This window comes from Ambystoma mexicanum, chromosome 14, assembly GCF_040938575.1.
Source record: "Ambystoma mexicanum isolate Mex_15411 chromosome 14, UKY_AmexF1_1, whole genome shotgun sequence".
Lineage (NCBI taxonomy): Eukaryota > Metazoa > Chordata > Amphibia > Caudata > Ambystomatidae > Ambystoma > Ambystoma mexicanum.
This window is the reverse complement of record NC_090940.1, coordinates 417,318,584-417,335,223: the sequence shown is the minus strand read 5'-3', so window position 1 is coordinate 417,335,223 and position 16,640 is coordinate 417,318,584. Positions and strand designations below refer to the sequence as shown.

General features: G+C 49.5%; 1 protein-coding gene across 3 annotated transcripts in view; it reads left to right on the top strand.

The window, feature by feature from the left end:
* STYX (serine/threonine/tyrosine interacting protein) overlaps positions 1-16,640 on the top strand; it is a 984,080-nt gene that overhangs the window by 125,461 nt on the left and 841,979 nt on the right. For all 3 annotated transcript variants that reach the window (XM_069637582.1, XM_069637583.1, XM_069637584.1), the window contains one exon: positions 5,258-5,311. In XM_069637582.1, coding sequence (XP_069493683.1) covers positions 5,258-5,311 — 54 coding nt within the window. The remainder of the gene's footprint in view (positions 1-5,257; positions 5,312-16,640) is intronic.

Below are 16,640 nucleotides of genomic sequence, written 5' to 3'. Positions count from 1 at the left end.
CAAGGCGACCTCGCTGCAAATGCACAAAAATTGCCGTTCACATCATGCCGCCGCGTGCGCGCCCAGTCATCGGGCAGCGCCACACCCCCTGTGTAAATTCACCAATAGAAGTGGTCATCTTTATCAGGGGCTAGGCTTAGTGAGGTAGGACCACTGCATAGACTATGCCACACCATCCAGATGTTGAATGCAGCCACATGGCATGAGATCACAGCTCTGCTGCCATCTAGTGGCCATTGGTGGAAATGTCATAAACGATAACTGTTCCTGCATGCAATTGAAAGCCTCATTAGCAGGTGCTGAATAAGCGCTACCATTAGCTATTTAGTGCCTAGCGCCCGGCAACTTTGAACCCTAAATATGGCTCTGAAGACCTCCTTCACGGTTTCTTTCAGGTCTTTGTCTTCAATGCTCTCTAAGTTTTGTGCTAACCTGGAGAGGTTTTGTAGCAGTTTGTTGTTTCACCTTGCGTCGTCTGCCAGTTCCTGTATTGTAGTTTCTGTGGCCTCTGTGCATGCACCCAGGTTCTCCGTTTTACCTTTCATTTCATGCAGAGTTTGCTTCCGGTTGGCCTTAAAATCTGCAATTTATGTGTATGGCTTCCGTCAGTTTTGTTCGGTGGTCGTGAAAGCATTGCAGCATCTCCCCCTACCCATCGCCATATCTGCAGCATGCGCTGGCTACTCCTGAGGCGGCACTGATGTCCCCTCCGCCCTCTCGCCCCAGCAGGTCTGAAGGGTCCCTTCCTGTTTTCTCGCTAGTTTCGTATCTGCTGGGCCATCCTTGGCTTTTTTCCTGAGCATTGCCGATTCGTAGCGACTGCTTGTAGGCCAGTCTGCTTGTTTGACCACCTCTGGTTTTTGGCGTGTCTCCTGGGCTTCCCGTTCCTGCTGCTCCCCCGTGGAGCGATGCTTAACCAGCCATGACCTGATGTCAGGATGGGGGCCCCTCCCCAATGTTGTGCCTCCTTGCTTGAACACACGTGCCCCAGCACCCTGCTCCACTGGGGCTGCAGGTTGCAGTCTCCTGATTGCCTGTCCGACCCTTTCTGCAGCAGTGTTCCACTATGACCGGGGCATTCTATGGGCCTCACAGGCTGTATAACCCCCTTATGGGCTCCTCCACAAGCAAGCAGTCTCCTACCTACGGGTCCCTCCTTCCACTCATGCCCTCCCCCCCCAATCCACCCCGGACGTTTAATGCTGTATTTTCCCCCCACTTTTCATAAAGAATGACGAGCTCACCTGCGTCTCTGATGGATCCTCTGGAGGCTCCTGACACTGTCCCTGTTTGTCTTCTGCTACGGTAGACGTCGAAAGGAGGACAGCACAGGGGCAACGTGCTGGTCTTGGAAGCAAGACCACGCAAGGCAACAGAGATTTGAATACTGGATCTGCGCTTAGAAACCAAAGTCTGGTATTAAGTGTGTTGTAAAAAAAAAATATATATGGTCGACCTGCACTACCTGCGTGGGTGCTCTGTGGCAGGGAATCTCGTAGTCAGTGGGCTCGCACTGCTCTCTGCAGCGTTTGCTGGTCCCAGTGCGGGTCGGGAAAGTCTCTTCCCGCCCTGCGCTCTGTTAATGTTAAAGGATATTTGTACCGTACACTATCACCACCAGACTAGTCCCCTGGCGCTCTGGCGGATCTGAAAAGGAAAGGGGGTGAGGGGTGAGTTAGTGGGAATGAGCGGGATAAGTACAAGAGAGCAATGATATGCTGTTGGCAGCTTCAGTTCGGTTAATACTGTTCGCTGAGCTTGGGGGAGCTTTCTGGTCAGTAACCTTTGTGTGCTGCTGTGCAAAGCTATGTGTGGTTTGTTTTGTTGCGGTGTAGTGAAGTTTGTGCGGTTTGTTGCGCTTTAGGGTTGTGGTTGTTTGGTTGGAATTTGAGAGGTTGTATGCAGAGGGGTGAAATTGTTAGTCGGTTGGTTATTGTGCTCGCTATCTAGAAGTCATATGTGCTAAATTTCCATGTTCTTTCTAGATGTGGTGCGTGAATCTCTGCATTTCTATCTGGATCAGGCACTGGCTAGTATTCACAATCCTGTCTATATATGACCCACATCAATATTCACAATTATATCCAAATGTGGCACTGGCCCATCTTCGAAATCCTGTCTAGATGCGAAGCAAGCTAGCAATCACAATTCTATATCTAAATGCGGCATTGGTAATATTACCAATGCAGTCTAGATGTGGCACTTGCTAACATTTCACTATCCTATCTAGATCCGACACAGGCTAATGTTCACAATTTTATCTAGTTGTTAAGCAGGTTAGTGTTAAAATCCTGGTCTGCTATGGTATAGACCGGCAGGTAGAGTGGACGGGCTTCTGGAGTAGAGGTATTGCTCTACTCCCCACCCAGGCCACATGTCACGTTCCGCCCTTGGCGGCTTTGGAAGAGATGGAGCATTCCTTTACACTAGAACCGTTGTTAGCGGTCTAGTCTCCTTCCAATATGGCTGGCGGTTGTTTATAGGTATTCGCTTCCGGATACATCCTTGCGTTTTCTATCTATCATTTTGTCTCGTATCTGTTCTCTCTTCTCTTCTGCTACTAGTTTGTGCCTCTAGTTTTCTTGGCGTAAGCTCATTTAGCTTCATTGTGCTTTGTTTACTTATTTTCCTGTTAACGTTTTGCCTTTCCTTTTCTTTCAGCTTTTTCTTTCGGAACCTTCAACTACTCTTTTTTTTTTTTTTTTTTTTTTTTTTTTTTTTTTTTGCCTTTGGTAATATCTCTTATTTTCTCTGTGCCTCTCCGTGAATTCATCTCTATACCTATGTACTTCGCTACGCTTCATCCTTAGGCTCTCCCGTTTTTTCTTTCTATTTTTCCTTCGGCTTTGTTATTGTATCGGTGCCGTTTTGTGACTCTGCCCCCTTTTGGGGGCTGGTATTGTGGTACGCGTGCATAACTTTCTCCCTTTTTTCTACTTTTTGTATCATACTTACCTGTTCTAACCTGTTTAGCGCTGTGTCTTCACCTTCTTCTATCCCATTTCCTTACACTTCTTTACTGCGCCTTTCTTAGCTATCTTGATCTTCCTTGTTCTGTTTTCTCTGTGACGGTCCTTTCCAATCCTTCTGTCATTCAGTCGGTGGCTTCTTCCTGTAATCCACCCTGTTGCTGCTCTACCTTTCCTTTCCCTTTCCATTTGGGAATAAGGACTTGAATTACCTTGAAGATATGTTTCACCATCTATCCAGATTTCAAGAAGAACGTAATATTGAGAAAAAGACTATTCTATTTCATCAAGGACAAATCTCCATCCTACCCAGGGTTTTTTCTGCCATTGCAAGGCTTTTTACCTGGAAGAATTTGGGAGCTTGCTCCTTGAGGGGGGCGCTTTGATCCTGCATCCTAACAGGACAAGGTGGCCTCCGAGGGAGCTCTCCCCTATTTACACAAGAAGAAGAAGCCAAAAGAGATCAAGAAGGAACGAAGAAAAAGGATCTCTGAAGGACACAAGTACACCTGACGAATCAGGTGAGGGGGAACGGGAAAAGTACCTTTTTAACCTTGACACCACACCTATCTTAGTGGTGGCCTCCCCTGCTGACACCTGCAGACACAATCTGGAGCCGCCTGTGTGATAGCCCCCTTTGCCTTGTGGCCCTTAGGTGCTGTATGTGGCTGCCCTGGGAAGGTCAGCTATGACCAGGTGGACGTAGCAATCTGGGGAGGTGGGCGGGCTGGGAGGCGGGAGGGGTAGGAAAAACGGGGCCAGAAGCCACAAAAACACTAGAGAAACCCACCACAATAGCAAAAACGATTGAAAAAACACTGAAAACCCTCCACTGCAATACATGAAAACGGGGCAAAAACGGATTACAATCAATGTACAACTACTCACTGAGTATCAACCAGCCCCTAAAACTGCATTCAAAGTGGTTTCCATACCAGATCCTTCGAGATTGCAGTCCACAAAGCAAGTGGAAAATGGCTGCAGGAAGCCAGCCAGAGACGCACCTGACTATTCAACCAATTGCAAGAGGGGAGGGTGGGCCTGGGAAAAAGCCAGACACAAACAAATGACTACTCCCCAGGGACTGCACACTCTAGATGCAGGCCAGCACAGGAAAACAGGGTCAAAAGCCACAAAAACACTAGAGAAACACACCAAAATAGCACAAACTGATCAACAAAAACGATTGAAAAACTCTCAAAATCCTCCACTACAGTACATGGCTTTAATTCTCCCAGGGTGTCCACTGCCATACCGGAGGCCTCGTCCTGCTAGCTATCTGTGCCTCGCCTGCAGTCTCTGGGCCTCGCTCCTCAGCTGCCGGCGTTGAGGGCGCACCCCCTTCCTCGTTGCGATGCTGCGCAGCCACTCTCCTGCGCCCAGGTCAAAAGGCTGCTGCCGGCCGCCAGGCTCCACACTCTCGCTAGGACCTGATCCCAGCTATAGAGGCCGCTCCGAGCCGCAGGGCTCCGTTAACTCTCCACCTTCCCGGGGTGCAGGCTTCGCTGGGTAAGGAAGCTTCTGTAACTTCAGCTGCTTTCTAGTATAAATATTGCTGTTGATGTGGACGCTCTAACTGATGTACTTCATAGTTTGGCCCCGGTTGCCAACTTGGAATATGTTTTCTTTTGAATACTTACGTCTTCTTTTTCCACTGGAGCAAAACAGTTTTTGGTTTTGAACATTTGCCTCATTATGAGTGTGGCCCACCGGAAACAAGGGTGCCGGTAAGCTGACCGGCAGCTTTGTCACCGAACCGCTACACTGTCTGCTTGCCGGGGTTGCTGCGCCCAACAGGTCTGACCCTGTCGGGCACAGCAGCCCCGGTAGGCAGACTCATCACGGAAGCACCTGCACCGTTGCTAACGGTGCCGGGGCTTTCGTGAACACATTCCCATGGAGTCTTGGACTCCATGTGATTGGGGACTTACATTTTCTGGCACCTAGCTTCTGGGTCTGCCGGGACCTGTGATGTCGCAGTGGCAACGGGAAGCTAGGCCGGTAAAATGCAACCCCCCCGGAAGCTCCGGCAGGGTTACTGCTGGACTCGTCATGAGACTCAGTACTATCGGCTTAAAGACAGTTTGGTAATATATACCATTATTCCTTGAAAATACGTTCTGTTCATAATACTTGCTGTGTCTTCACTCTTTTTGTATAGCCATTAACACTTCATAAAAGTATGAAGTACTTCTGATCTCCCTTTTTAGTATTATCTTAATCAGTGGCATTGTTTGAAATTGTTGTGTAAGATTAAAATGGTAACCATATTTCAATTCTTTTAACAGGAAATTTTACCTGGATTATTTTTAGGACCCTACTCTTCAGCCATGAAAAGCAAGGTATTTTCCTTAGTTTTAAATGTTTTGCTAATGCTTTCGCTCTCGCTCCATCTATTGGGGCTGGTTATTTTAAAGATTATTTTTGTTGTTCCATCTGGATTTGTTTCATAGTTCCCATGTTTGACTTATTGGCATTCTTCAAACACACTTTCACTTCCATATTAAGTATTTTCAAGGTGCTTACATTTTCCTCTTCAGTTGGTTTATTTCGTATGAAGGCAATCTGCATGCATTTATTTTGACAGGTGAATTAGTAGTGGGAAGGAGGAAAAATGCTTTAAGACTGAAAGAAGAAGGTGGAAGTGTATTACAGAGTCTTGGTGAAAGCAAACTTGTTGGACTAATGCCTTTAAGAGATATTCATCAGGGAACACGTTATTGGTGTCCACAGTAAGTGCTAGAAGTAGAAATGGCAGTAAGTTGGCTATAGTTGGATATTAAAGTTATAGTTATAAGGGATGGTCAAAACTAACAGAAAATAGTACAGAGGGGCCAGATGGAATATCCACCATGACATTTTGGGCTGCTATCTGTAGTACTACTGGTATCCTTTTATGTAAATTCTGTCTGGCAACCTAATTAGTGGCGTATATTAAAGCAAAGGAGGTGGAGCCGAATCTCTGAAGTCTGATATGCAGTGCCTGTAGTTTAAAATTCACACCCACAGTGGGGGTAAAATTAGCAACTTATACAAGCAGGAAATGTCGAATATCTTGGAAACCGTTTCCAAGGATAAAAATTCACCAGATTGTATTAGACCAGGGCATGCTTACTGTCTCTACTAAATGCAAGTTCTAGCCTTGTATTTGTTTTGTTGTGGAAAACCAGACGTTTGAACGAGATCAGCAGCAGGACATTTCAGTGTAATGCTGATGGGGTTACCTGGCAGCATCTGTGGACTTTCAAAGGCCTGTTCAAACTGAGATAAATTACACAAGGATTTTTCATGCTATGCCCTGTGATTTTTTTGTTTTTGTTTTTTTTTTTTGGTGTGAATGCAACGTCTGCTCTAGAAGTGATGCTTAGTTTGGTCAAGCCATGCTGAAGACCACTTTTAATAGTACCCCCAACAGGACTACAAACCAACATTTAAGTTTGGGTGCCACTTGAATGTATTGTGTGCCAACCTAAGACCAATTTGAGTCTCCTTAAACTGCCTCCGTTCATTTTCCACTTACAAGTTGTGAGACGGGCATGGTATCAAGAGACGACACAAACAACAGAATTCAAGTTTCTAAGAACTTTATTAAAATGCCAGGATGGTGCAAGGTCTAACTTGCCCTATAATTTAAGGTAGGGATTTCACCTGCCTAAAGAAAACTAAGGGAAGTCTGTGTCTGTAAGTGCAAATCAAAAAGTCGGTCTGTGTCAAAACCTATGCTTGCCCTCACATCTAGAAATAAACTGGGTGTATGGTTTCTTCTCAACAAAAGTTCAAAGGTAAGTCTCCGCTTAAGTTCTTCTTGGGCTTTCTATCTCCGGCTTAATACAGTTCCAATAGCTGCTTTGCGTATCAATGTTCAACCAAGTCTTGCTGTTCCCTTCCCCCAAGGTCAATAAGGCACAGTTCAAGCACAAAAAGACGACCTTGGGGTTCTCTTCCCCAAGACACTTCTCTGGTTTCCCTTCCCCAAGATTTCAATAAAGTGTTTCAGTGGGTCACTCAGTGTCCTTTGCTGGCCATCATTTAGGGATCCCAGGCCTTGGCGCAGTTATCAGACCACACTGTCCACCCATCACCGGTCATGCAATCAGGAACCCCATGCTTCTGATTGGTTTGCTTTAGAATGGCTGTGATCTTCGCAGCAGAGAGATCTTTGGTCTAGATGCAGTTGTCGGACCGGACGGTCCGCCCATTACAGGTTGCGCAACCTTAAGTCCCCCCCCCCCCCCCCCCCCCCCCCACTTAGATTTGGTTAAACCCTCACAGCCACTTCTGCCTTGGGCTTTGGGTTTTCCACACTTGGCTTTCCTTTTGGCTAGTGCAACCCTTTTTCTGCATCAGTCTTTTGCTTTCCTACAAGCTCGCAAATCTTCTTCACATTTGTGGTTGAAATACTGAAGTGTTACTTCTTGCCATATGCTTTTGCTCCGTTAACAATGTTGCTGACACTATGCGACATTCACGGTCAGTATATCTTTTAAATGTTCATTTGATATTCAATATCATTTATTCGTAATCAAAATGGCAGTTTCCATTCAGCTCAGTATTCAATATGATGTGCTTTCACTCATACAGCACTTTTCATTCAGTTGCACCTCTGCGCTCTGCACCTCTACGCTCTCTGCAGATCTACCTGGCAGTGTTGGCTGAACTTTTTTAATTGCCTCCTCCACTATCAATTTCTGAACCTAAACTGTGCCCATCTCACTCTGCCTTTCCTTGCCTCACCTGATCTACCTCTTCTTTCACTGCGTTTGTGTGTCCCCTTTCGAAATTCAAATTTAGGTGTGTGTTCTTAACATCTTGCACCCCATTTTGCATTGCATTTTGTGTCTTTGCAACTACTAGGCCGCCTGGTGAGTTTGTGCTAGAACTGTGCTGTGCAGCCTCTCCTCTTTCCTTCAACTATCCTCTGCCCCTCCTATGGCACTCATCTCCTGTAGCTTCTCTAACTGCTACACTATCGCCTATCCTCCCTCTCTCACGAAGTCTGGAAGAAAAAACAGACATCCTGACCACAAACCCTGCCCTACCCATCGCAAACACCTATGTCAGTGCAACTTCCAGACAGGTCTTCGCTGATATCCTTTTCTCTGCCGCCCCCCCCCACCCCCTCTATCTATGGACTCCTCATCTCTACACTGTCATCTTGCACATCCTCTCCCATTAATGGTGGCACCAAATGTGAAGTCCTCTTGGCAGGCTTCGCATCATTCAGGTGTATCATTCATGAGCATCACATTGGCACTATCTTGGTTCAGGGTCCTCAACCCAACCTCCTTCCCTTTGACTGGCGCCTGCTGTCCCTCATCAACTTCCTTCCCACACCTGCTACCATCCTCCATTCCCTGTCCTGGTCCTTCGACTGCGACTGATGTATCATGCCCCTGTAACCCTCCTCAGAAAACCTGCAAATGTGAAGACCTTGCATCTTGCCACACTCCATGTTCGTTCTGCCATCCAACACTCTGCTGACATCTGCCCCCTTCTTGAAGACATTGACCTCAATATCCTTGCTCTACCGAAACATGGTTCAATGCCAGCTTAGTCACTGCTTTTGACGCCCTTCTCTCCGATAGCTATAGGATCATCTCCATGCCTCGCCCTGACCGTGCCGGTGGCGGAATTGCTCCGATCTTCCCCGAGTGGGTCCCTTCTTCCCTCATACACACCCAGCCCTACTCTTCCTTTTGAGTGCCGGTGGCGGAATTGCTCCGATCTTCCCTGAGTGGGTCCCTTCTTCCCTCATACACACCCAGCCCTACTCTTCCTTTTGAGAGCCTGATTTTCATGCTGGTCCTCTCTCCTTCCTCCTCTCTGACCATTGCCACCATCTATAGGCCTCCTGGCTCTACCACCCTGTTGCTGAATGGGCTATTTTCTCTTCCTCGCACCTCACATTCACTTCTAAACTCCTTCTAGTGGCCTATTTCAACATCCACCTGACTCCTCAATCATGGCATCCAGTCTCTTCCATGACATCTGCACCTCACTCTCCCTTTCCATCCTCCCCTCTGATCCTACCCACTTGGCTGGACACTGGATGCATTAATCCACACTGATCTTTCACTCTCCTCCCCCACTGATCACCCCACTCTCCTGGTCAGACCACTCTCAACTTCTCTCAGCCCTCTGATGGTACCTCCCCCCAGCCCTGCCAACTTCGTTCACGAATATCCGTCCGATGAAACGAGCATCAGCTGCTGCCTTTGCATCTGCCTTCATCCCCCCCCTCTCCCCACTACATACTCTTAGTCTGACTTTGCGCTCAGCAACCCTCATCTTGCCATTACTAATGCATTTGACCCAGTCATGAGGATCCGCCTGAAACATGCCTCCAAACAGAACACTTAGAACAACTCTGAACTTGTAGCCCTGAAACGCATATACAAAGCTGCGGAACAGAAGTGGCAGACCTCAGGCTTACCCTCTGACAAACTGGCCTGTCGCTTACTCCAAAGGCAATACAGACTCAATCTGTGCTAAGAAAAGGGCCCACATCCAGGCTCGCGTCTCTGGTGCATCCAACAACAACACGGCCAAACTCTTTTAAAATCTGCAGGGAACTAGCCAACCCCTTTGTAGTCTCCTCCTCACCTCTTCCACCCCAGGCCCTCTGCAACGCACTGGCCACACACTTCACTGCTTAAACTCAAGACATCCTGAGCACCGTTGGGTCCCTTTCCCCCCCCCCCCCCTCCCCTTCCCCAATCCCCCTGCCTCCCATCCTCCCTCTGCCTTTCTCTGCTCCCTCTCTCCGGTCTCATCTGGTGAGTTAAATGCTTTGCTTAGCAGCGACCTGGTGGCCGATCGCTTTCCTTAGTAGGCTCTTTCCTATGGAACAGGCTCCCCCTTCCTCTTTGCCTTGCGCCGGATCGCCTCAAATTTCGGGAGGCTCTTCAAGACTTTCCTTTTCATCTCCTCCTTCCCTGCCTTCCTCCTTGTTACGCTCACCAGGTATCCACGGGGACGCCCTTATGCCCTGGTTGCCGGATTCACCCTGAAACCTTCCTGATTCCGGATGGTGTCTTCTATGGAGGTCGGGCCTGAAAACACAGGAGGACTGGACTTAGGAACAGATTTCGTTTTCTTCCCCCGACTCCCTGGATTCGATCTAATGGCCCACTCCTCACCTTCTTGTGATGTCTGGCGTGCCCTCCGTTCTGTCTTCTGTGCAGGGGCGCGTAGTTTTCTGCGGGTTTGAGCGACCGAGTTAACTTCACTGGTGCCAACCCATTCAAGTGTCTTTAAGGAAGTAAGTCTGGTTAAAGCAATCTTAAAATGTCCTTGCTTTCCTTTCTTGCTATTAATCTCTTTTCCTTATTTATTCCCCCTTAGGTGCACGAAGGTTCGGTGGATGCGCAGCTTAGATCGGGCTCCTACCCGGATGATGGACGCAGGAGCGTGTGATGGATGGATGGATGGTAGGTTAAGCGCGAAGTGCTGTGGGCTAATGTCTTCTTTTGCTAACCTGTGTTTTTTATTCCTTTTTAGGTCGCGATGGTCTTTCTTGGCGTGTGAAGATTTCCGGAGCGGACCCGGCCAAGAAATGCCCAGCCAGGTGAGGTTCTCGTGATTACTGCTGTAAATGCAGTTAGTAACCTGTTTTAACGTTGTCCTTCTTTCTCTCTCCCTCCAGGTGCTTCGTTCTGGTGTGTGCGGGATGTCCCGGTGATGCTGCCGACTGGATGAAAGACCGCGAGCTCGACGAATTGGAAGCTGCAGGTAAGCAGAGACTGCTAATGATGTTCTTTTGTCTCCTCTGCAGGCCCGCTGTTAAAGTATCACCGGATTCTGGTCTCTGGACACGATGAGCGTCCCGCTGCTGGCTGCAGAATAACGCGAAGCACGTTCTTTAACTTGGGTGTGGTTTATATAGCCCTCTAGTAAAGTAGTCCAGGTAAAGTAGTCCGGGCTACCACACCTAAACACTGCACCGCACAGTCTGGTTCTAGGAACTAGGCTGCGTGGGTGCCTCCATGTTGGCTGCAGGCCTCCAATAAAAGGTAGTCCCTTCAAGACTGTGTCCCAATCTGAACATGAGCCTGGTGCCAAAGGCGCCAGGACTGACTCCAGGGGAGTCCATGAGGATAGTGCAAGGCCCCTGGGGCCCTAAATGAACCCTGAGTCTTAACCCTACCTGGCATGTGACCATGCCAGTGGGGTTTTGGGTCACGGGTTGTGACACTCCTTTGCTAAACCTTACAGCTGCTGAGATTGGTGACAAGGGCCCTTATGTGTCCTCCTGGCCTTCCACACCCAATCGCCTACAGCCTCTCTGCCTCCCAGCACTTTTCATTGGCACCCATTGGCCTTTGCCACCACAGGCTTGCACTTAACCATGTATTAGTGGTAGGGTCATTCCCTAGCACTTTACACTTGATACACCTAGCACTTATGCCCTACTCCCCCACTCCTTCTCTCTCTGCATTTGCACGCTCAGAATGCTCACAAGGCCTAGTAGGTCCGCCTTTATCTTAGCGTTGTATCGAATTGTACTTGCATGTTCCCGTCCTGTTGCCCTGTGAGCGCTTTGAAACACAATTTCTGATGCTTGTGAATCTGCTTAGAATCACATGCTGTGCATATTGTCCACCATCTGGTGGTAATCGTGGAGTATTGCATCTTTTTTTTCGAAGATCGAAAGGGACATTGACATGGGCATGACTGTAACACTACCCCTAACGTAACGTGTAGTGTACCCAAAATCCCTTGCGCGTCGAGGTCCCATCAGATTGTGTTTTCCGCCAACCTAGTTGGTTGCATATGCAGAGCTCGTAAGAGTTTATATTGCCCATCTATTCCCACGGTCTATGGTCGTGTAGTTAAATTCGACCATCTCAACGGCTGTATCGTGGGTTTCCCGCTCGCTAAACCAACTGCTTGGTGACTGTGTGGCCTTGGCCCTCAGGCCTGGCCTTTACAGTAGGGAGCGTGGGGCCCTGTTAATATTTCTCTCTGAGAATGCATTTCTTTCACCCCTCTCCTTCTCCTCCTGGTCTGGTGCCGCTAACCTCTGCTATGGAGAGGACTCCCTTTTAGTTATGTCTGTCGTGTAACAGCAAACTTCCCTGGAAGGACACCCACCGCCAATCCAACAGGTGTGTTCCTCGTGACCACGACGAGTGCTCCTGTAAGGCCTGTAATCCTTCGGCCTAAGATGTTGATGGGCAGGCAGAATAAGCGGTGGGCAGCCTACGCTATACAAGCTGAAAACCTTTCCCCCGCCGGAGCTTCGGACGAGGAATCCATCAGCAGCCATGGCTCTGATTCGGATACCATCTATCTTTCCGCTGAGCCTACGCGCTCCCATATGCCTGTCCCCGAAAAGCAAGCAGTCTGCTCTGCTATGGGGAAGTCGCACCCCGGTGACAAGGGCACCCAGACACCACGTCTACCTAAGCATACAACCCATAAGGCCTCCTTTGGGTTCATCGAAGAAAACCCCAATGCCCACAGGCCCACCGAACGCTTCGGTGGTGCCTTCCGAACCTCGCAGTTCGGCACCCTCCATGCAACTGCAGCCGTGGCATGCGAATGGGCATAAAGCTTCATGTGGAGCAGGCGGATCCCTTAAAACTCCCACTACTGTCGACCTGCCTTCCAAAGGTGCTCTAATGCTGAAGTACTCAGTGGTGCCACCGGCCGCGCCTGCAGGGGTGCCGAAAGCCTATATGCCGTGGATAGTGCTTCCAAGCTCCAACGAGAAGCTTACGGTTAGCGTTTCAGCGGTCAGGTACTCCAGGGAGACCCCCTATTCCCGCAGGGACTATTCTGAGGCCCCAGCCTTGTTCTTAGGCCTTGCATAGGGGTTCACCTCCTCCTTCTGGGCAGCCCCTTCAACCCACTGACCCTTCAGCTTCCTCAGAATGGACCAGGGAGAGGTTTGAAGAGTGTATGGCTGAGATGGCTGAGTTCATCAACTTTTCAGACCAGTATGACATTGCCTTGAAGAGACATAGGGATGTTGACTCATGACCCATCCCCTATCCCCTGTGAATCTTGGAAACTTCCCTCCCCCGGTGCCCACTTTCCCTCTTTGGAGGAACCACAGGAACACCACGTTAATATATTTGGGGACGACCTCCCCCCCCACCCCCCCCGAGGACCCTGGTCAGGATAGGTTTTGACCTATATGACCAAGACCCCGTCTTTCAAGACCCAGACTGGGATCAGGCGAATGACCAGGGTTTGTGGCACACAACGCCACATAACACTGACCCAGACGTCCTCTGTCTGGATCCTCCCACTACTCCTCTGCAGAGATTTGTCGCCAGTTGAAGATCAAATGCTGTTTTACTCCCTATTAAAAAGAGCAGGCGACCATTTTAAGATTACTATGCAAGAAGCCGCAGCTGACTTTGATTTTGTGGAGGACATCCTCCAGGAGAATTCTCTGGTTAGCCAAGCCATTCCCTTATTGAATTCTATTAAGATGTCTGGCTCCTTCTTTACTGTCCCCTTCCCTTACAAAGGCAGTTAATCCCTGTGCTGAAAATGTTTCACCTGGCCACCATCTGATGCCCTCTATATTATGGGACACGCCACACTGGACTTGGTCGTAACAACCACGCACAAGCGGGCAGGGGACCATGGTCCTCGGCAGAATCTTCTCGAGACAAGGATTGTAAAAAAACTTTACGCCCTTGGCAAGCGTGTCGCCGCCTCTGCAGCTTACTCCATGAGGATTTATAACACCACCCTCCTTGTGTCGCACGTCCGGTTTCCAAGTCCAGGAGTGGCACAAACCAACCATCTCGCCCACCCCCCCCCCCCCTGCGGTCTGGGCGCCTGCAAGCAAAAGCCCACACAGGCCTCTTGAGACCCCAGCGGGAAAAGAGGGTAAGGGAGTCGTTGGTTGGATGGGTTCAGTTCACAAGGATAACCGTAAAAAGGATTAGGAGAGGGAATGTGGGTAGGACCGGGGACATGCGAAAACACGATGAAATGCAATTACATTACATACACTAACATACATGCACACAACACAGTTTAGGGTTAGAAAGGCACTTTGCTCTGGGGTGAGTGCTGGCCTCCTGCCTGCGCACACTCCGGTCCTGTTATGGAGCAGTATCAGTGCTGTAAAGAGAGCAGGAATTACTATGCATGTGCATATGTGTGTGTGTGTATATATATATATATGTGTGTGTATATATATATATGTGTGTGTATATATATATATATATATATATATATATCTCTATATCACACACAGACACTCTCTTAGTGCCCCTTTCAGAGTCTGCCCCCTGACTCCTGCCTCTGTTAGTGGCATGCAATGTGAAAGTTTTGCCTTAGCTGTGCGGTTTTACGCCGCACATGGCTCCGTGCTGCGCCTATGCCTTGGGGTGTAGGGTTTAGTCATATTCGCCTCCTAGGGCGAGCTTTTGTGCAATCTGTCGCACATGACGGGTTGCGACTTGCCAAGCCACACAAGTTGGCTGTGAACGCGGTGTACGCCGCATGAGGAATTAGACAGGGACTTGGCTTCGGTGAAGCAGGGGAATCTAGGATGCCAGGCTCTTCCCCCCCCCCTGCACGTGCCCCTCTGCTTCTCTGCTGTCCGCTCCGTAACGCGGCTAATTGCAATTTCCCCTGTGTTGTGGACCTCCCCCATGCGCAGCACGACTTATCTTTTGCAGGCGAGGGGCCTGTGGAGAAGTGTTGTGGGGCGGGGCCCCTCGTCCTGGTCCCCGTAGTGGGAGCTCCAGCTGAAACATCCTCTCAGGTCGCGTGTTCGAGCACAAGCCCCGTGCTTTGGTTCTGATGTGAAAGAGCGCGCCTCACCGAACGTGGGCCTAGTCAAGTAGTTCCTGGCCCTGGGGTGCTTGGGTAGTGTAGTTCTGCAGGTCCTTTTCCTGCAATGAGGACATAGCCTTCTATAAGGCTGTAGATGTTTGCTTTTTGTTCGTGTCTTTATTTTACAAATATTTGTGTGAAAGCCCCAATTAGGTTCTGCCCACAGAATCCCAAGCTTTGCTCCCTGACGGTCTTGCAATCCTTGCAAGCTATAGTGATGTTCCATGGGGCCTAGTACAGGATGGACTTCAGGAAGTTGCAGAGCCTACCCGATCATGCGTTCTGGTGGTTGTTGCTGAAGGCAGACTAGGTACCCACAATATCCTGAAGAACACTCTGGATTCGGCCGAAACTGCAGGGCGCACCCTTGCAGAGGGAACCCTACACAAGCGGCATGCCTGGTTAAAAAACTCTGGGTTCAAACCCGAAACACAAGCCTCCTTAAATAGCCTGTGGAGGAATGCAACCTATTCGGGAAGGTGGTTGACTTCCTGGAAATGGCAAAAAAGGAGCACGAGACGTTAGTCACTTAGCCAAATTTTGGCAAAAACTTTTCACCAGCGCGGTGACACTAATGCCTGCTGGTCCTTTTGTGGCCAATCCTTCTCCTGCGTGCCCCAAGGTGAGTATGGCTCCGGGTGGGTAAGGAGGGGGGGCCATGGCCTCTGGTCCTTCGGACAGGGCTCCTCTGCCAATTTCCAGTATCAACAAAGAGGGTCTCGTAGGGGCAAGGGCACAGGTAGATACCCTGCTTCCAGAGGCTCCCCGGCCTCAACCTCAAAGTGACGTGCCGGTACGGGTACCCTCCCACGCTTCCCTGGTCTGCGGTCGCCCGTCACCATTTATCCATGCTTGGAAGGGCATCACATCAGATCAGTGGGTACTAAAGACCGTCGCCCATGGTATTGTATAGATTTCCTCCGACCACCTCGCTACCACCCACCAAGAAGCAGACGCCTGTCTCCAGAGCGAGCACCTTTGCATCCCGCTGGAAGTAGTACTGGTCCTGCTGCAAAAGGGTGCCATCAAAGTCGTCCCCCCTTCTCCAGGTAAACAAGGGTATTTCTCCAGCATGGGGTCTGGCATGGATTCACATGTTCATGAATATTCCCAGTCGTCAGGCTGGGAATCCTCGGTAAAGAAAAAATCAGTTTGTTTCTTTTCTGAACTGTCTTTCTACTAGTAGCAATCACTGGTCTCTGGGTCATACTGCCCCCAGCCAATGACTGCACTCTACCTAAGCCCCTCCTCTGGAAGCCATCTTCAGATTTTTACCACACGTTCAAGTGTTGGGAGTCCTTGTGCTGTAGCTCTCGAGCTTTTACTGCGTTTTGCGAATTTTCAAAGAGATGTCATCTCATTTTTCAGCCTCAAGCTCCACTGTTTCTACTTCCGATCAACGGGGACCCGTTTCGGATTTTTCTACGCCCCTCCAGGCCAAATTTTTCGTCGAGTTTCACTTCTCGGAGGCTTCCGGAAGATCTTTGGGGCCTACCCCGCGTGGACATCGCCCAGGAAAAAGGAAACGCGACGCCCGGACCCAAGCTCTTCAGGAGCTGCCCTGGATGTGGACTGCAGAATGTATTCAAGGAGGATGAACATTCTCGATGTCTCTACTGCCTTCATGAAGACAAAACGCACGTGGAGAAGGACTGTGCGTTTTGCAAGAACATGTCCAAGCGGACGATGAGGGATCGTCGTACCCACCTCACCAACTGGCTAGAGGGGAAGAGCCCAGCAGCGGATGAGAAAAAGAAGTCCGAGCGGTCTTCTAAGTCCTTTGAGGGCGCTCCGGCGACAGGGGCCCAACAAAAGGATAAGCACCGCGAGTCCGCGGGCACTGGGAGCACCGAACGGACAGGCTCC